Here is a 20,986-nt window from a genome sequence, read left to right on the forward strand (position 1 = left end):
CTGACTTGGTCGACACATGTCATCGTATCCCAATGGCGTGGATATATCATGCTGTTGAGCTATGAAGCGTCTGTTCTGGACTCGATTATTTACGGCTGAAATACAGCTGAAATATTGCTGAAATATTGCTGAATGCGGCGTAAAACAACCAACCAACCTATTTTACCTTCTCCTCATGGCAAATGGTCAATTTTGACATAGCTCGAAAAATGCCAAGATCTGACATTGCAAATTACAGAAGTAATTAAAGTATATCTTAACAGACCTACCTGACATGACCCGTGAAGGTCCCGGGGTAGAATAGGCCTTCAGCAACCCATGCTTGCCATAAAAGGTGACTATGCTTGTCGTAAGAGGCGACTAACGGGATCGGGTGGTCAGACTAGCTGACTTGGTTGACACATGTCATCGGTTCCCAATTGCGCAGATCGATGCTCATGTTGTTGATCACTGGATTGTCTGGTCCAGACTCGATTATTTACAGACCGTCGCCATATAGCTGGAATATTGCTAAGTGCGACGTAAAACTAAACTCACTCACTCCTACCTGACATAATATTTAAAGGTGTTCAAAAAACAGGCAGGCCTATGGAGACAACGCTCCGAAACGCAACACCGCCTCTCCATTGGTCAACGATATGAAATCAACTATCAAATCTTGCTAACCCGTGTTTTCCTCGTGCAACATCACTTGTGCCGTGACTATAAAAGACTTGCTAAACACGTGGTGGTAATGCGGTCGCTGTCTGACTGGTGAGTGGCGTCTTTTCATTGGTGTCTCAAATGAATATGAGTTTTAATATTTTCATAATGTTCTTAGTGAAGATATGTTTTGTCTCAGCAGAATTCTAAATAACTGTTTCGTGTCGAAAGGTTTCATAATTTTGGGGGCTCTGGGATGGAAAGGACCCCGGCTTCTTACAGCCTTGTAGAGATCACAGAAATGAGAATTTGGTTGTTGCAATGTAACCTGGCTTCAAGAATGTGTAGATCAAACACCTGTCGCCGGACCTTAGTTGCACGGGTGGACGCTCATAACGTTGATCACTGGATTGTTTCCAGACTTGTTTACAGGAAGCTGCCATAACTGGAATATTGCTCAGTGTGGCGTTAAGCCGAATAACCAGATGAAAGTGATGTAGTCTGGGTGACTAAGCTCTTGCGGGCAGAGCTGCATTAGTGCAGCAATGCTGGACATGACTTCAGCCCTCTACTGCACCTAAGTCATAGCTTAACTCTTGAGGTTTAGGCTCAACCGTAGATAATTCTCCTAAACACACACATTGTGTAATTTCAGATTCAAGGATGTCTACCGAGCATACACTGTTGGCGTTGCTTGCCTTCGCGGTAAGTAGAATGGAGTATGTGAACCCTTCGTCGTCGGTAACACTGTATTTTGTATAGGGTTTTGAGGGAGATGCGGGATCATTGCTATATCAGCCCATGGGATGCTTACCCCAACTGATAGGCGTAAAGAATACATGTGACGACAAGTTTTGTGCAACTCTTGGGTCAGCAACCATTGCTTTGTGTGGTTTAATATTCATCTGCGGTATATGCCTTTGTGTCGAGCGCGGGGAATGTGGGAGGCAGAGAGGAGAAATGAGCGTTGCCTATCCTTAAATGAAAAGAGTGAAATACATAATTTATTTGCTCTCGTAAAGATTTAAGCTGTTTTGTGACGCAGGAGTGCAGGATACCGACCAAAGATACACCAGATACCGTTCCACATTGAAACGTTGCCAGGGCCTCTAGGTTCCAAAGCCGGCCGGGTGTAGATGTTTCAGTTAAAATGATCGCAGATGGACATCTATCGGGAGGATAGCAACTATATCGACATCTGCGACACCCAGATGCCAGTAGACGAGACTCGTTAGTCTGTCGGTTACAGCTGAATCTTCAGACAGTCTAAAGCCCTCATCTAAGATTCCTTTTGGCTGGTTCTTGCTCCGCGCTGATCTTTGCATTTTGATGTGCCTTTTAACACATATATCATGTATACCACTCTCAGTCAGCAGTTACACCACTAGCGCATTTCATGTAAGTGATTTCACATGACGATTCTCAAGATATTCCACCAACATCACTTAAAGACAACTGTTTGGGCAACATGTACAAATTTGTTTTGAAGTCGCAATCAGAATATACATTTCATGTCTGTTCTTGGAAGGAAATCCCCCAAACACCATGTCTGTTAATTCCTTCGGAGTATATCAAGGCGTGATCACAATCCTCAGATTACAAGTCGATAAGTCTTTGTACTGAAGGTTGTGTGTAGTTATGTTGAAATGTGATTCTGTTTGCAGGCCATTGTTCAGGCAGATATTCCAGCAGGGTATATCTTGAAAAGTAAGTTGTCGCAGAAAAAGGGCAGATACAAAACGCCATATCTGAGTATAGTTTTACGCCACTTTTAGCAATATTCCAGCACTATCACGGCGTCTGGTAAGGGGATTCTGGTTTTTCGCCGTGACGCTTGAATATTGCTAAAAGCGGTGTAAAATCACACTCTGGTCGATGATCATGCTGTTGATCACTAAATTGTCTGGTCGGAGTCTATTATTATAGACAACCGCCATATTGCTGAGTGCGGCGTAAAATGCTCACTCATTTTAACAACTTTGAATATTTAGAGTAAATTAAGTCCGTTATCATGGTAATATTTCATAATTTTGTTGTAATGTGACTACATTTAATCGTTCCAGATGCCCTTATTTTTGTTTGTATAGCCTTTTGCATTGTAAATATTGAAACCATGTGAAATAACCTCTTTCAGTTACGCCGAATTGTGGCGCTAACGGTGTTTCGGATGGATCGGTGACAATAGTGACGGATCTGAACGCAGACGCCAGGGCTATATGTGCTGGAGGGTTGAGCGTTCCCTTCGCAACCGTTGATGGGGTTAATTTCAACCTTCCCTTCTCGTTTTCCGGCAGGAAAGGTGGCCAGCCTTGCGTTTTTGTCGTAAGTACAGCGGGTAACCTCTAAATTTGAATGGATGATTCTTCCCAGCCGAGGTCGGAAACATACTGAACAAAAACATAATTTTCGAAAATTTCTCATGAAATTTAAGCATTCATCTTCTGCTGTTCAGTACATTTGGTTTCTTGCTCTCAAAAGCACTCGCTTTCTCAAACATAGCGTGAAATGAAAATATTATCCACACGCTTTCAACCAATTCACTGACCTGAACATCATAAAGTAAAACTGCGTATATATACCGATATCGGTGAACTGTTGTGTGCAAACTCTGCAGTATGAACTTGCTCCATAAAATGCAGTCCCTACGCTCTGTTTAATGTAGAGACGACCTAACTCCAAGATGTTTGCTGCTAAAGTTATCGTGGCCTATGGCGAACCGGGAAGCCTGTTGCACCAATACACGGAGGAATACACAATCTCGTGCTCGTTCGGTTCAAAAGGAAAGGACGTCAGTGCTGTACAGAGCATAGGCAAAACGTAAGAACTTTCATTGGAGGTGCCGAGCAGTAACTGTAAGGCGACAAATTATACTATTTGGTAGAAATATTACTATTTACAATTCTTTTATAAGATTATGAGCTGATTTCGCGATAAGGACTTGGGTCCACTTCCAAAACATGATTAAAATTTTAATATTAAATGTGTACAACACATGAGCGTAATGACAGCGCGTCTTTTACATACTACAATGGGCAAAAATGGCTATTATCTTACTTCACACATCAATGTCGTTTTCTGATTGGCTAAGCGCTATTCTATTTTCAATGTATACCGCTGGGAATTTGAACTCTTCAAGTGTTTCATGGTAGTACTTCTTCTTTATCTCGAATAACACTGAATTACACATGAAACACGTTAAGTGCCGATATTTTGCGATTGAAAATCGATGGAAGGGAGATAACTCTAAATCTGTTGACCTTGTGTCGTCTGCGATTCGCCTCGCATTCAACAGAAGTGCTTCAAACAGATTAACTTGCGGGCTCGAAGAACATGAACAAACCTCGAGGGTACATGAGCCCATGGCCCCCGAGGGACCAGTGAACAACTTATAATGTACACTTGCACTGCTTTAAAATATTGTTGACGAAGATCATAATATATTGGCCACTCAAAACGTGAAAGTGAATCTTTGGTATCACTACCATTACAAAGTCTGTCTGGTCCAGACTTGATTTTTTACAAACCACGTCCATATAGCTGGAATATTGCCGACTCTGGCTTAGCGTAAAACTGAACACGTTCACTCTATTGCAACGAATTGTTATCAAGGCTGATGGCACCTAAAGAGATTCAAACAAACGTTGGACGTTCAAGTAGCTCGCCCATCGTCTTGAGGATGCTTGATGTCCTTGGAAAGGACATGACTGGGGTTAAGGTCAATCATGGCCGGAAGGTGCGCCTTAGCGCTGCCTTTAGCGGTAAGTATCGTTACTGAATTACAAACGCATCAATATTTGTCTAAATTTGACCAGGTTTGTAGTCAACACTTCATTGTTGCCATTTCAAAATGGCCTTGGCATCTATTGAGTGTTAAATTGCTCTCTGAATTGGAAACCGTATATTTGAAGATAATAGTTCATGCTCCTTTAAAATCAGTACAGAAGAAAACTGAAGTTTCCGATATGACCTCAAATTTCAGTTTTTTACGACTGAAACAAATAAACACACACACTCTGGTTTGTGATAAGTACTCCTGATCTGCTTCAATAATTGGAGTCACTGGCAACAGTATTAGAAAATTTTATATTCATATTAAGTGTGGAAAAAGTCCTTTACCTTTTTTCTCATTGAACGAATACGATATGAAATAAAAGACAAAAAAATATCGGTCAAAATCTCAGGATTTGTACTGCAAGTTGATATTACAAATAACCGTTTTTTCCAATGACATGAATTTTTTTTCTCCAACCTAGCCTTGCAGCTATTTATCCCGAGTCAGGGCATGTGTAGTTTTGTCAAAGAACTCTGAATCCATAGGCACATGGATATTGTCAGTCACTGTGGTACGGGTCATTGCAAAACCCTGACAGTATCTTTCGCAGTTGGGTGGTTCATTTCACGAATTGTATTATGATGTGAGTCAATTAAAAAAAAATGGGCAATATTTCAGTTCAATATCACAATGACAATATAAAACATGAATTTACTAATTATGGTATAATTACTCCAGTAATTAACTAAAAATTGTACATTATTAAAGGTATCATCTTGTGCTGATATTAATGTTCGCACTGTTACTTACTTCGGCCACTGTCCTGTACCCGCTCATAACTGCATGAAGCATAGGTCATGTCTAGTTTTGCCCTGTCAGTTAGTAGCAATAGAATTGTTTGCACCTGCTTATGTCCTTGCCTTCCAAATTTGGTTGTTCCAGGTCCAGAGAAGGGCATCCGCCCTGTTTCTTGTGATGCTATCGACAGTACAAATGCTCGCTATGCTATTCTAAGAGCAGGGTAGGTTTACGTTAATACACCCCACATGTATGCATATAGACTGAGCATTACTCTAAACAGAATCTCTGCATATGTATGGAACGTGGTAATTCAATAGGGTAAAAATCTGTAACATGTCAAGGTCTTGGCATTAAGAGTTGAAGGAGTCCTACATTGAACTTAACAGCCCTGTAAGTTACCCAGTGGTAAACTGCTTTGTACAAAACTTTCATCTTAACAATGCATTTTCTATAGCTTGTCCATCAGTATTAACTAGCACTCCTGCTACAGTTGCGGAGACGGAATAGTGTTCCCAAAGAACAAAGGTTTCACGACAAAAGGCAAGAAAACCACCAGTCCGACCTTCAAGGCTTTCAGCATTAACACCGACACATCGCTCAAGTTTGAGTGCAACTTCACTCTGTGTGCCTCCAGATGTAATGGCGTGAGTACATGCTGTCACTTTGCACTAACCGTTCCTCTTGTGTTTCACATAGAAACTCTTCCAACTGTCAAATATCTCAACATGTATTTCTACACATTTGCCGGAAAGTCACCTGCAGTATACACAACTGCAGTCGTCGCTTCTCCAGAAATTCATTACCATAGAAGTCTGCAACAACACGTACGGTGTTTTTGTTTGTTTTTCTCTCCCAACAATTGAAATTTCAAATTGTTTAAATTGTATCAGGTGGGCCTTGGTCAATCAACTGTGACCTAATTAATATCTGTACGAAGTAATTGGTGTAATACAGTCCAGCAAGGTGACAACAGTTTTTCAATTGTTCGTGTTAGTAGTCAGAAATTCTGACAAAGGAATACGTGCACTTTCATGTGACTTCGTTTCTATGAGTGTTCACTTTAACTATGGTGGATATTGTCCCAAGGAGTTTGCTTATCGGACAAATTTTATGATTGTTACTTTCTTTTCTGCAGAATTCCTGTACTAATGCACGGGGTCGCCGAGGTAACTATGACAACCAGTCTACATAGCCATTACTCCGTCCTTTGGACGACCAATAACATGTCTCCGTACCAGACGGTGCTCATAACATCACCCATCCAGATTAGGTGTTAACGATTACATACAATGTCTTTTATGTGAAGATTTCTGCAACGTATTTTGGACCGAATGAACACGTTACCATCACCTTACAAATGTTCAGAATTGTTTTGTCACTGGGTGACCGTCAAGGTCTGCGTTAGAATATGGGTCTTCAGTAACTCGTGCTTGTAAGAGGCGACTAACGGTATCGGGTTGTCAGGTTCCCTGACTTGGTTGACACGTCATCTGTTCCCAGTTGAGCACATCAGTGGTAATGCTGTTGATCACGTGTCTGACCCAGACTAGCTTATTTATGACAGCTGTCATATAGCTAGAATATTTCTGACTGCGGTGGAAAACTAAACTCACTCGAACAATATTTTTCCACATCTTTTAGAAACATATTTTCCCGTTTCATAAATGTTCAAACTAGTTAATCACTGGAACTTGTCTTCTACTTTACAAATGCTTTTTTTCTTCATCCCACCTCCACTAATTATTCCTGGTTCGGGAATTATTTACATATTTTTCAATTGCTGCATGTTAAGTTAACCATGAACATGTTTTCAATATACTACTTGTGCTTTCAGCTGCAATCGCCAGGGAAGACGATAAAAAATTTGTATTGGCAGCGACCGACTCCTTAGATTTGAGCGGTGGAGCCAAACCTCGTCCTGTGGGAACGGTGGAACGCGTTAAACACCGGTCACCTTGACGACGACGACGCTTTGTACTAAACCGGTTGTGGGAGAAATAAATTCAATATATCATTCGGCTTGTCTGTTGTCCACATTAGGCATGCACCGAGTCTGGGAAGCATGCTGCATGTACAATCCATGAACAAGATTCAATATGAATAGCGTTTGAGTTGAACATAGTTGTTATCCTTACCAACCCATGATTGTCGTGCGAGGTGACAGTAGGTAGGGCTCGCATACTACTGCTAGACACATATTAGATGATCCTGCGCACTAAACGCATTTGTGACAAGAGGCGGTACAACGAATTGGGCGAGTACACTTACCTGCTACAGGTACATTTACGATTATGCACGTGCAATACATGCTAACCGTGACATGAAATGGACACCGCATATTCCTTCGAATGATAAGACTGCAATTTCAGGCATAAGATACTGATATTCCACGCTAACCTTTAGTTAAGACGAAGACAAATAGATGATTGAACTTCTCGATATTTATCAGACAACCTGTCTCCTTGTTTGAAGTGGATCGTTCTGTGGGGCGTTCCCAAGTATGCAAATTGGGGTCATTTGTCAGGTCGTGGATCATCTTATGTGTTTACCAGTAGGTTGGTGTATGGTTAATCACGTGCGTACTGATGATTATGCCTCGTAGAATGGTGTGATACAGATTTGATCGATATCATGAAAGTAATAAACAGCATTTCCATTAGCATCTAAACCGTTCAGCTAATCCTTTCGGATGGTATAAGAAGCAGTGGTGTAGCCCCGTGGTTCAAGACTTCGCCAAAGGCCCGGGTTCGATATCCCCAACACGTGTTCCACCCCATGATATTGCTAAAAAGCGGTGTAAAACAAGCCTCGCTAGGATCACCTAGTTAGCGTCGAAACAGTCATTTTTTTTTTTCTTAAAAAGCTATTTTCGTGCACCTGCTAATGTTTTTGCAATGCAAAAGTATAAGGTTATTGCAAAAACATTAGGATTGATACAGAAATCTGACGAATTGTAAAGAGGACTTCCTTCAGTGACAAGTAAACTAACCCATTTGTCAAGATTTGTGGGTTCATTTCTTAAAGTTGTGGAGAACTTCATATGGTGTTCGTGCGCCGTTTAGAAGACTCATGATCCGTGCCCAACACGAAGGCAGTTAAATATGTATAGTTCAGTTCTATTGAGAAGTTACTAATGTTTAAGGTTTCTCTGAAAGGTAAATCCTGATATACAAGATTTGTTCACCTATTGGTGCATTCGAATGTTCCCTCATTGAAGAGCAAGCCTTTGCTGTTTAGGTTTCCCAAAGTTGGGTGGGAAAATTCGTCCCCAACGATCTGAAGTTACTTTCCTGAGCATAAGCGTCAAAAGTGAAGTTACTAATCCTTTCAGACTGAACCCTCCGTCCAGTTCATATTGGTCAAGTAAAGGTCGCGCCCTTCACGAGGGAGTATAAAAGATACTGTACATGTGTTTCTTTCATGACTCACTTAATGCCGTAGTTTGAGATTATGACCGCTTGATACATTGGGACTTCCTGACTCACCACATGAGACACTACTTAGTTCTAATTAACATTTCACATATACTAGTATTGTAGATATAAATGTGAAAATCTTTACGACTGTACGTAAATAAAAACTACATGTCCAGAAAGATTCATTTCTGAAATAGGAAATAACCGTCGTCTAACAAATGTTGGATTTTGAGCGTACACTTCTGAGAAGTGTCTATGAAAACTAGTAATAACGTACTTCTTGGGATGGTTGCGATTGTGAGGTGAATTCGGATAACCTCCTTTTCAGATACGATTGACTGTCCATAAGCATCATGTACATGTGATTCGTAAACAAGAAACAGTCGAGTATCGGCATGTGAGACTGAAGATTCATCATGGATGCCTGAACATGGTTCATACTAGAATAGACAACGATCGTTTACCATCTTACGCAGCCAAAAGCTCCCTTTTTATACATGTACATTTTCTATTTGTGGAGGTCATTATAAATGCAGAAACAATACCCCAGTATCTACAAGTGTAATCTTGCCCGGAAACTGAATACACAATGCCATTTAAACACGGCAGGTGGGCACGTTATGGAGACAGCACATGTTAGTGAATAATTAACTTTCTTGGCACTTGTGCACGTGCTTCTCAGACACCTGGCTGTCCCTTTCTCCTCACTCATCCCTCGTAACAATGAACTGTCAATATTTTGATTAACATTTTGCGTTTTAGGACAATAAAATCCCAGTTTGTTTTATGATGAGGGTGTTATTGAGTATGTTGTGTTTCTTAGTTTCGTGATAGATTGCAATTCATCTGTCCGCTTTTGAGCAAAGCAGTTCACCGTCCGTCTTCGAACTTTGAGAAAGAAAAATAAACCAAATATCGACTTGATTTTATTTATTAACACAAGCACCAGATAAAAGTTTTGAAATTGGATGGGGTCGATCATCGCGGACTCAAGGACTCCCCGAGGCCGATGTCGGTCAGCTTGTAAGCCTCGGACACGCCCTGGGTCCCTCGCATCCACTGCATCACCGGCGACTCTGCAAACATAGGTTCATCTTCAGCTATTTGAATTTCAGCTTTATAAGACAAGAGCGAATGAGTTTGGTTTTACGCCGCACTCAGCTGTCTGTAAATAAACAAGTCTGGACTATCGATCTGCTCAATTGGAACCGATGACGTGTTAACCAAGTTACCGATCCCTTTTAGACGCCTCCTAGGAAAACATGGTTTGCCGAGGACCTATTCTACCCCGGATCTGCACGTGACCAAAGGGGCTACCAGGTAAGAAACCGAATAATAATCTGAATGTTTGAGAGTGCGTATAGGCAGGGGACACCAAAGTGGTCTTCACACATTTTGCCCATGTGGGGAATCGAACCCGGGCCTTCGCCGTGACAAGCGACCGCTTTTTACTACTATGCTACCCAATCGCTGGTGGATATTTATAATTTCGGTGAAACCAAGAGCACGCGTAGAGTGCCTTATAACCTTTGATATCTGGTTCGGCAATATATTCATTTTAGTATTTTTCAAACGTGAGCGAGAGTAGTTTTACACCTAACTCAATATCCCAACCATACGGCGGCAGTCTGTAAATAATCGAGTCTGGTCCAGATAATCTCGTGACTGATGTCATGAGCACAGATCTACACAATTTGGATACGATGACATGTCAACCAAAGCCGCTAGTCTGACGTAGTCGCCCCCTACCACAAGCCTTGGTTGCTGAACATCAATGCTAACCCGGATCTGCACGTGTTGCAAAACTTACTTTTCAGTTTTGTCAAAACTGCAACCCCTCTCCGTTTTCGGCCTGATTTTGTTTCCTTGGCACACGTAAACTGAAAGTTGAAGATAAATGTCACGACGTTTCATCGCGTTTTGCCTAGTCATGTTAGCCACCATAAAGCACCTTCCCCAATGTAGTTTCACTCCGGAAGTGACGTAACCATCTTTTCATTAGTGTGTAACTTTCATGTAAAACGATTATTTTGTTATTTCAAGCAATGAAATTTCGATTATCAGTAACTACAAACGTTTCATCGTAACCGATATGAAAAATGTCATTAATATTGTCAGAGGCCTTCAGACTTTCTTACGCCACACGGATAGTCGTTAACCTGATGTACATGTAGAAGAAACTTACCCCGTTGCAGTCTGTAGAACACACTAAAACCTTGCACTTAAAACGAATTCCTGGATCACCGTTGATGGTAAAGAGGCGAAAGAAGTGACTGAGGGCTACAGTTCCATTGGTCGTAAATCCTTTGTCCTTGGGGACAACCATACCATCGCCACATCTGCAATACAGCGACAGATTGCGTAAATCATGTCTGGACCAGACAATCTAGTGATCAACTGAATCAGCAGCAGTCTATACAAATTTAAGAAGACGACATATGTCAAGTAGTTGGAGCAACAGATCTCGTTAGTCGCTTCTTGATATATTACAGCTATATGGCAGCGGTCTGTAAATAGTCGAGTGTGGACCACATAATCCAGTGTTCAACAGAATGATCATCAATCTGCGCATCTGAGATACAATGACGTAGCAACCGACACCCCGATCCCGCAAGTCTCCCCTTGCTAGTACTGGTTGCTGAAGGCCAGTTCTAACCCGGATATAAACGTGTCTTCATTTTGGGCAGTGGTGCAGCATTTTTAGTATAAAAGCGGTTGAACGTTTAACCCATCCTCACTAAATTGTTTTGTTTTCATGTTTAATGTATTTGCCTCTCTAATATTCTTTCCGACTAGGTAAATACACTTCAAATGTTTTCAAAGGTGGGTATTCTAAGTATAATTTAAGAGGAGAAAGTCATTGACATCATGAACAGTAAATACTTGTTAATGTAATTTTAAGAGTTGCAATGGAGGTTTAGCTCAGCATTATTCCAGCTATATGGCGGTGTTAAAAGGACAGTTCACTACTGTCCTAACAATCACCTATATACCAAATTGAGTGAGTGAGCGAGTTTAGTTTTACGCCGCACTCAGCAATATTTCAGCTATAAGGCGGTGGTCTGTAAATAATCGGGTCTGGACCAGACAATCCAGTGACCAACAACATGAGCATCGATATGCGCAATTGGGAACCGATGACATGTGTCAACCAAGTCAGCGAGCATGACCACCCGATCCCGTTAGTCGCCTCTTACGACAAGCATAGCTGCCTTTTACCAAATTTAGAGAAAAAGTATCGTATGAATAAGATGATCAGGGAACATGCACGGAGGACGGAGACATGGATAGAGGCACGAGGGGCACGAGGGGCCCGGGGGGCGGCATGGACGGAAGGGCTTACCCATTCAAACACCACTGATAAGCGTTGCTAGGGATATGAAGTTGACATAAGGGGAACTAATGAAATTTGGTTTGAACCGACCTCAACTTACTTACCCATCTCGCAGCATGGACAATTTGTTTCCTTTGGAATCAACAGCGTCACAAGATTCTGGCTGGATTCCTTTGTCGCCAGCAGCTGAAAGTGGTTTTTCAGACAGGGTTATGCAATTTTAGCAACGTTTCCTATGTTTCTGCGATATCAGAACTCTTGAAGCAATCGGTAGTATTGAAGTCATTCCGGTTTTTTATCAACACATTTTATGACCAAATGTTTTATGATTACATATTTAGTACTCGATAATTCATTTATAACAACTGACAATTGCAAGACCACCTCACTACAAAGGAAGCGCTCAATAGTTTTTATTTCATCATTTGCTACGTTGGATAAATATATGACGTAATACGTGACGTCACAATTTCGGTGACGCACTTTACTGGCCACTCATTTGACTGCGTTAACCACGCCCATCAATCTGGACACGATCGCCGATAGATAGACGTGACGCCACGTTTGTTTACATGTGAAAGTAGTCCCTAAAATTTGCATATGACCCCCAATTTGCATCGGTATCCGTATGACCCCAACGGATACCGAAAATATCCGCTGGCTTTATCCGAGAACACTATCCATCGTATGATAAAGGGCTTCACGAAATATCGGAAGTTTGTCTTTCACATGCACTAGTCTGTTGTTTTGGGGCCTTAGATTCAAACATGCTGATGTGTTTCACTACCCTTGTTTTTCATTGTTTTGAACACTCAAGTTCAATAAACATTGAATTCGTGTTTTCACTACATCTTCCAACATGTCGTTTAAAGTCATGCCAAACAGACCTATATGATGTCAACCACAAAAAAAATTTGCTGCACCCTTAATTGTTATGGCTTTTTAGTTTGCTGAATGCCCTTTTGAATTATCAAGTGCCCTTTTTTTTCTACGAGACTACCCTGTCCTTTCGTAATCCTGGGAGGAACACTAAAGTGCCCATAACGCACACAAAACGTTGTATTTCCTTAGAGTATAATTTCCTCATCACTATTAAATTTGTATACGACTATCAAATTTTCGGGTATTCCATCCTTTTTGTTTGTAGTATACTTGCTTGCACTTACTGAGACTCATGGCTTTGAGGCGCACTGTCTTGCCCGCCGCGATGGGAACCCCTGAGAGAGATCTGCCTAGGACATCCACCATGATTACTTTGATGTGCGACTTGCTCTTAGGCGGTTTATTGCCCTGAAGTACCACCGGAGCGCTAGCTCTGAAAGGAATTCAAAACTGTTTCAACCTCCAGCATTGTTCGGGATCATGTTCCCTTTTAGACGCGACGTTCCTAATCAGCCTTATCAAACTATATGCATGTCCCATTTTCACAGTATTTACTCCCATGTCTTTCAGTGTACGAGTAATTGCATTTGGGGAGGAGTAACTAGCATTTTGTATACTCATACATGGTGAAGGAGCTGGCTAATTCGCCAGGCTAGTGATCCAGCGAGGTTGAGGTGTCGGGATCGAGCCCACCTGTGACCGGGTGTAAAAACCTTGGAGTCAACTTTGTGTGCATAATCTTCCAGTGTTGTCACAACCCCTAGTGTACAACCCTGTGCACTTAAAACCCACGAATCCGTTGGTATATGACCAGATGGTGGCCACATGAACACGTGCATACACCTAGTTGCGGGTACAGAACGTGCAGTAAACTTGGACAAAGTGCTGTGACTGTGTCCCAGTTCACCCAGCTGTCAATTGGGTACCTCGTTAGGATGAGAGAGTCACATTAAACTAGTGCCTAGTGGCAGCAAGAGTTGTATGATCCCCAGGGAGTTGAGAGTGAAATACGATGTGCTGTTGATATTGACATCCAGTGATGACGGGAAAACACCAGCGCCTTGAGCATGCACTAGTGCGTGGATATGTGCGCTATATAAATATCCTATGTAGATCTACTCTCACTAGTTAAAAGAATTGAGAATTTTTTAGTAATTGTCACATTGCCAAACATTTGGCAGCCATTTCTAAATACTCAACATGGAAGCCAGGTTACTATTAGAGTAAACTCCGGACAGTGGCTACGGCTGTAATAGTATATGTATAAAGGCATCGCCTACCATGTAGCTAACGCTGTTGTAGAGATTTGGCGCCAAGGCGAACCAATTTAGCTGATCGAGTAATCTGCGCAAGGCATCATACACCTAGTGGGTTTAAAGTGATTCTTATGCGTTTTTGTACTTCTAGATTTGTAATTGAGTAAAAGATTTTTATTGAGTAAAATACGCAAACACGCGTCTTATCTGGATTATAGACAGGCAATATCCTTTGAGTATCTGAATAATGTAAATTATCTTACGGTGGGGCGACTTTGAGAGGCTCACTGCCCTTCTCCCCCTCTGGCTGGAAGGAGCACGACAGTTTGAACTCATCTTCCGGGGAGTGAAGACGCCGGCCAGCTTCCCCAAAGGAGACGTGGATCTCGACCGTGAACACTTTGGCTTTTGGCTTTTGCTGAGGAAATATGCGTTAACGATATTCCGTATGATAATATTGTCTCAATTCCAATGTTGAGAACTTTCAGGTTTACGAGTTTTGAATATGGTGGTACCCCGCTTTGGGCATTATTCCAGCAAGAATGAGTGAGTTTAGTTTTACGCCGCACTCGACATTATTCCTGCTATATGGCTGCGGTCTGTAAATAATCGAGTCTGGACCAGAAATTCCAGTGATCAACAGCATGAGCATAGATCTGCAAGTAGGAACCGATGACATGTATCAACCAAGTCAGCGAGACTGACCACCGGGACCCGTTAGTCTCCTCTTACGAGCATAGACGCCTTTTCTGGCAAGCATGGGTTGCTGAAGGCCTATTCTACCCCGGGACCTTCACGGGTTATTCCGGCAAGAATACAAGGTGACATCCGAAATGGCTTTAATACATTGTACCCGGGTCTTCGGCGTGACTAGCGAATGCTTTAACCACTAGGCTACCTTACAGCCCCTTCAAGTTTACGAAGTAACGGTCTATCTACCAGCTTTCCGTGTATGCAATAAGTCTCTCCAAAACTGTTCTGCCCATCTTCTATTGAGCCTATGAAGCTACAGATGAACATGTTCACGTTTATGCACGTACAATTAATCGTCAGCAATATTGATTAGAAACAAAACCCGGCACTTTGTCAAACTCATCGATCATTTACATAAAGGGGTTCGTCCCCTCTGGGATGCGTGTTCTTTCAATGATTTTTCACGTGAGTGAGTTTAATTTTACATCGCAGTCGGCAATAGTAAGCCATACGGCGGTGGTCTAAATCGGGTCAGGACCAGTGACCAATAGAGTGTGTCACCAAGTCCTTGATCCTGACCACTCGATTCCGTTAGCTACCTCCTAATGCATGGATTACTGAAGATCACTCTAAGCCGGATCTTCACATAATATATTGATACAAACCGCAAAGACGCAAGGTGAAGACCCCTTGCCCGGATACGATACTGACAGCCCAAAGAAGACATTATCCTCAGTGCTGAAGAAAACCTCCTTTCCTCCCGCACAGATTGCCTTAGCTTCCATTCCGGTGTCCGTCATTATAGTGATGTAACCATCAGAAATACCATCAGTTCCACATTCTGGAGAAACTGAAGTCATAACAGAAGGCACGAGTGAGTGAGTGAGTTTAATTTTACGCCGCACTTAGCAATATTCCGGCTATATTGCGGCGGTCTGTAAATAATCGAGTCTGGACCAGACAATCCAGTGATCAACCACATGAGCATCGATCTGCACAACTGGCAACCGATGACATGTGTCAAGCAAGTCAGCGAACCTGACCACCTGAATCGACCTCGTGTCTTCGGCGTGATGTGTAAACCCTTCAACCACTTGGCTTCCCCGCTAATATGTTTAGCAAGGTTTAACATTTTTCAGGGGTGGCTTAAAACAGCGTCTGTCAAAAGCTGTCTCCTGTACTTATATAACAAATGATGTGTTCGGGTTATGAGCTCGGTACACGCTTGGGACAATTTTAGTCATATTACTGTTAGTGGGAAAACGACGCAGTCTTGAAGAAAGTACCAAAGGTACAATTTACGATATATTAGGTTACTTCTTTAACGCCTCACTTTGCAATATTCCAGCGACATGGCGGCGGCCTGTATTTAGTGGATTCCGGACCAGACAATCCAATGATCAACCAGCAACATGAGCATCAATCTACGCAACTGGGATACGATGCCATGTGTCAGTCGGAGCCTGGCCACCCTATCCCATTAGTCGCCTCTTACGGCAAACATGTGTTACTGAAAACCAGTTCTAATCCATATCTTCACGCCTTAAGATATATCAAATAATAATCCAAGTCTAATCACGCAAACGAGTGAGATGAGTTTTATGTCGCTTTAAGTGATATTCCAGCAATATCACGGCGGGGTACACCAGAAATTGTCATCACACATTGTGCCAATGTTGGACATTGAACCTGGTCTTCGGCATGACGACTGAACAGTTTAACCACTGGTCTACCACACCGCCCCAAAATCAAGCAATGGTTGGAAATGTATATATAGTGAATATGGACAAAGTACGAATACAAGCTGGACGCATACGCAAGATGTTTATAAGATGCATGCAACGCCCTCATGCCTCCTTTGCGTACATTTTACAAAATGAAAATATTCAGTGTACATTGTTAGGATTCGAACACAGGTCCGAGATAAAGTTGTTTTTAAGCAAAAAAAGCTTTAAAAGTACTTACTGTCGAATACATAGCCAGGCGGGGGAGGAGCCCAGACCGGTACCTGTGGGAATAAGACTTTAAATGACAATGTCAACACAAAATGAATTTCTCAATAACACTGTTGGCCCTCAAGAAACATGATTTTTTTAAAAATTACTTGTTTGGATTACAATATTGAATTAAAACGTCCGACTGAGTGAGCGAGTGAGTTTAGTTTTACGCCGCACTCACAATATTCCAGCTATATGGCGGCGGTCTGTAAATAATCGAGTCTGGACCAGACAATCCAGTGATCAACAACATGAGCATCAACCTGCACAATTGAGAACCGATGACACGTGTCAACCAAGTCAGCGAGCCTGACCACCCGATCCCGTTAGTCGCCTTTTACAAGCACAGTCGCCTTTTGTGACAAGCATGGGTTGCTGAAGACCCGTTCTACCCCGAATCTCCACGGATCTTTTAGAAGTTCGAACAGATTAATGCAACGTCGCAGTGGTTATGATATCCGGCCAACTGCTCACTATTTACACCAAGTTTGACCGAATATTGTCAAGGCGAGGAGCTCCCTAGAGTGAATGTTAGTGACCTATGAACAGTTATCAACTCTCTAAAACTGTCATATTTTGACACAGGCTTAAGTGACTTCGGCTGAAAGAGTTTATCAATCAGTTCCAATGGAGAAAGTAGGCTGTCCGACCTTTGGCCATCACTATGAAATAGCTAATTACAGGCCAGGAATTTGACATGATTGACACCACACATTGGTTTCTCACCTACATGTTATTTAGTTCACATTTAACGTCACATCGTCACATTTTACCCACATGTAAACGCATGAACTTGAGAAGTAAATACTGACCATTAAGCCCACAACCATCAAGACAATGTATGCAGTCATGGTGCACCTGCAACACATTCATAATTACGTCTTCATTAAAATAGGTATATTTAACAGTTCAAAACATCTATTTTACACAACTAGACATTTAATCCTCTGATCATCTAAAATGATCAAATTGCATCTCAACAATGGGTGTGTACTACCTGCAGTAGTGTTCAGAAAGAAAGATGCACGTGCGTGTGCGTTGCCATAGTGATTGTGTGGTTGACAATCAAAACTATGAATACATTCAAGAGTACATTCATGAAAAATGTATTGAGAATCAATTAGGAGAAAGGAAAAGGATGAATAGTTTGACTTTTTCATAAAATACATTGTGCACGCGAACCTATGGAGAACATGTGCATTCTATAGCTTGCACATTTTGACTGAGGGGCAAACAAGGACACAATTTGATCTGTGGACTCATTTCGGATGTTTCAAAAAAAGTTTAAAAGTTTTTTTTTAAAAACGAGCCGGAGTATTTGACAATCAGATTATCCACTATTACTATTCACAACGTGCATCACAGAAATGATCGAAAAACGGACATTAACACATCAATAGATCCTACTTTAAAGGTCGCATAAGTACCAAAACGCAGATGTGTCTGAGTCATATACACAGGCTTTCAGTTGGGGTGCATCTGTTTTTTATTGAATCGCCAAGGACCGAGTTGCTATGTCGGAAGTACGCAAAATCAGGTGAGCCCTTTAAAAACGATATATTAATTTATGAGTAAGGTTTTCGATCATGTCACTGTATTTCTGTGATGCACCTTTACACGTTTTATACTAGGGAGGCTGGTTAGTAAACTGGGGCTCAGTTTATCCATTTTGTGATCCGCAGTGGGTCACTATGGTACTGACCTGCCTTCAAATGAAACCTCGCTATACAAGAAGTGAGTGAGTTAAAATTTACGCCGCTTTATGAGTATTCCATACAGGCGGGAGACACCCGACATGAGCTTCACACTATCCTTCGAAACCCTGATTTTCAGCGTGAAAAGCAAACGTTTAAACCACTGGGCTAAGCCCACCTTCCCATTTCACAAATATTTCAGTTATTTAGTGAATACATTGATACATTTTGTTTCAGTGAGGTTTCCAGTTTACATTTCGACAAAATATTTTAACTGGAATTTTGTTTTGGAATCATGTAGACCCACTTCAGATTGTGGCGTTTCTTTGTGTTTACTGTGTTTACTATTATCTTGATAAGGCATATTTGAGTCTAGATAAAACCATTGATGAAGGTGGGAACATATAAAGCTATTGCCAACATGTACGACAGGATACATACAACTATTTTGTACATATTTTGGTTTGTAAATAACACCACACTCAGCAGTTTTTCAGACTTGTGTGGTGGTCTGTGGTCAGTGGCGTGTTGACCAGACTATCCAGTAACTGACATCATGAGCAACACTTTGTGACACGGCCACATGCATCTACAGAATATTCAGAACTGGGAGGTATCCGTGACTTGCATTCGTCTATATGGCACTATATTTAGTTATTTTTGCTTGATTCCGAGTCCTCTTACCGTTGTGCTCTCACCAAGACGGTTTCTCTGTCAACTGTCTCCGTAGAGCTTCATGAAATTACGTAATGGAAGAACGCAAATCACGTGAAAGTACAGACTTGGTGCGTTTTGGTGATTCGGTAACATGACCTGTCCTCGGTGTTAGGTTCTCTGGACAAACAGACCAGGAATGTCTTAACGTGGTGCACTGCGTGTGGTGTAAAACCTTGGAGTTAGCTTCAGTGTTGTCACAGCCACTTAATTAGCTTTTCAATGAACCTACGAAATCCGTTGGTAAATCACCAGATATTCTTTATTTGAAACAGTTTTTTAGATGTTTGCTTGGGGGTGAGGGGTGGGGGTGTTTATGGAAGTGAGAGGAGTCTATGGACCAACATCAGCTGTCGTTTGTGTATTTCCTCTATGCTTGGTAGCCAGTTTATCATGCTCAAACACATGTCAGTTCTCGTGCGGAGCTTGAATCGTTGCAGTGATTTCGCCAAGAAAAGCCATGTTGAAGAGAGGGTCTGATTTCCTGTCGAGAAAGTTGAGTCCAGAGTTCACATCCATACAACATGCATGGCAAAATGGTCTTGTGAACAGTCCTTGCAGATATCAATGGGTTGATTCCTTTGGGTTTCAATCCTACTCACATCAGGGCATGGAAGCAGGCTTTAGTTTTCTTGCAGGAGTGAGTCACTGATTCATCATTCTTCAAGGGGATGGTTGACTAGTTTCCCGAGGCGGCGTGTGGGGGATATTGTGGACATGTGTTCGTCTGTGTTGTTCTACTGTAGACGATCCAGACTGAGGGCCAAACACAATAACATGACACTTTCAAGGACTGAGTTCATACTGCCACACCCCAGCATATTGAAGGACAGTATCTAGCACATTTTGAGACAATGTCTAACATTGACTGGAGGACACTTGGGTATAAGAGTAACAAGGTCACGTCATCGGCTAGGGTCGGATTGCCAAGTCTCAGATCCATGACACTAACATCATACTTTAGGGACTCGAGTTGCACAAGGAGTTCGTCCATAAAAATGAGGTAGAAGTTTGTAGACAGGACACTGCCCTGTCGTACCCCTTGTTGTACTGGGGATGATCCTGACTGAGGTAGAAGTTTGTAGAAGTCCAGGGATACCGACATGGTGTAGCTTTAAAAACAGGACCCGTGAAGATCCGTGGTAGAATATGCCTTCAGCAACTATGTTTGTCGTGAGAGGCGACTAACGGCATCAGGCTCGCTAACTTGGTTGACACGTGTCATCGATTCCCAATTGCGCAAATCGATGCTCATGTTGTTGATCACTGGATTGTCTGGTCCAGACTCGATTATTTACAGACCGCCGCCATATAGCTGGAATATTGCTGAGTGCGGTGTAAAACTCAACTCACTCACTCACTTTGCAAACAGTCTACTGTGCAGACCTTGGCAACTTATAGCTTGCCAGGTCATTTTTAAATTTCTTGCCATCTTCATGGACTGGAATGATGATTCATTGTTTAGATGGATGAGGGATGTGGCCTGATGTTAGCATGCTGTTAAACAGGTCAACAAAATGTGTTTGAAGACAATATCAGTCATAGATTAAATGTTCATTTGTATTCTGTAAAGCCCTGTAGCTATGCGCTTTTTGAGGTTTGTTTAAATCTGTCAAGGCAAATGGTTCGCTGAGACTGTGGATGTACTGCGAAGAGTCAATAGTCGCAACTAGGATACACGTTGCTTAACTAACGACCACAGATTCAAATGCCATTGTTGGTGTGTATGGCAAAATGTTGCAATATATTTATATTTTTACTGCTTATAAGAGTAGAGAATTTTAT

General features: G+C 41.9%; 2 protein-coding genes across 2 annotated transcripts; one reads left to right on the forward strand and one right to left on the reverse strand.

Moving 5' to 3' along the window:
• Positions 1-650: 650 nt before the first annotated feature.
• On the forward strand, positions 651-7,229 carry LOC137281447 (vitelline envelope sperm lysin receptor-like). The gene is made up of 10 exons (XM_067812678.1): positions 651-753; positions 1,298-1,347; positions 2,307-2,349; positions 2,777-2,964; positions 3,305-3,459; positions 4,252-4,400; positions 5,357-5,435; positions 5,706-5,859; positions 6,351-6,381; positions 7,050-7,229. The coding sequence occupies exons 2-10, from the start codon at positions 1,306-1,308 to the stop codon at positions 7,172-7,174; spliced, it is 966 nt and encodes a 321-aa protein (XP_067668779.1). The 5' UTR covers positions 651-753; positions 1,298-1,305; the 3' UTR covers positions 7,175-7,229.
• A 2,311-nt stretch (positions 7,230-9,540) lies between these two features.
• Positions 9,541-19,267, reverse strand: LOC137281448 (vitelline envelope sperm lysin receptor-like). Its single transcript, XM_067812679.1, has 10 exons — positions 19,172-19,267; positions 17,606-17,651; positions 16,762-16,804; positions 15,462-15,646; positions 14,367-14,521; positions 13,132-13,280; positions 12,070-12,151; positions 10,817-10,970; positions 10,442-10,511; positions 9,541-9,707 (listed from the first exon to the last, which is right to left on the reverse strand). Exons 2-10 carry the CDS (start codon positions 17,642-17,644, stop codon positions 9,610-9,612), a joined length of 975 nt encoding a protein of 324 aa, XP_067668780.1. The 5' UTR covers positions 17,645-17,651; positions 19,172-19,267; the 3' UTR covers positions 9,541-9,609.
• Positions 19,268-20,986: the final 1,719 nt, after the last annotated feature.

The sequence above is a fragment of the Haliotis asinina genome, chromosome 4, assembly GCF_037392515.1.
Source record: "Haliotis asinina isolate JCU_RB_2024 chromosome 4, JCU_Hal_asi_v2, whole genome shotgun sequence".
NCBI lineage: Eukaryota > Metazoa > Mollusca > Gastropoda > Lepetellida > Haliotidae > Haliotis > Haliotis asinina.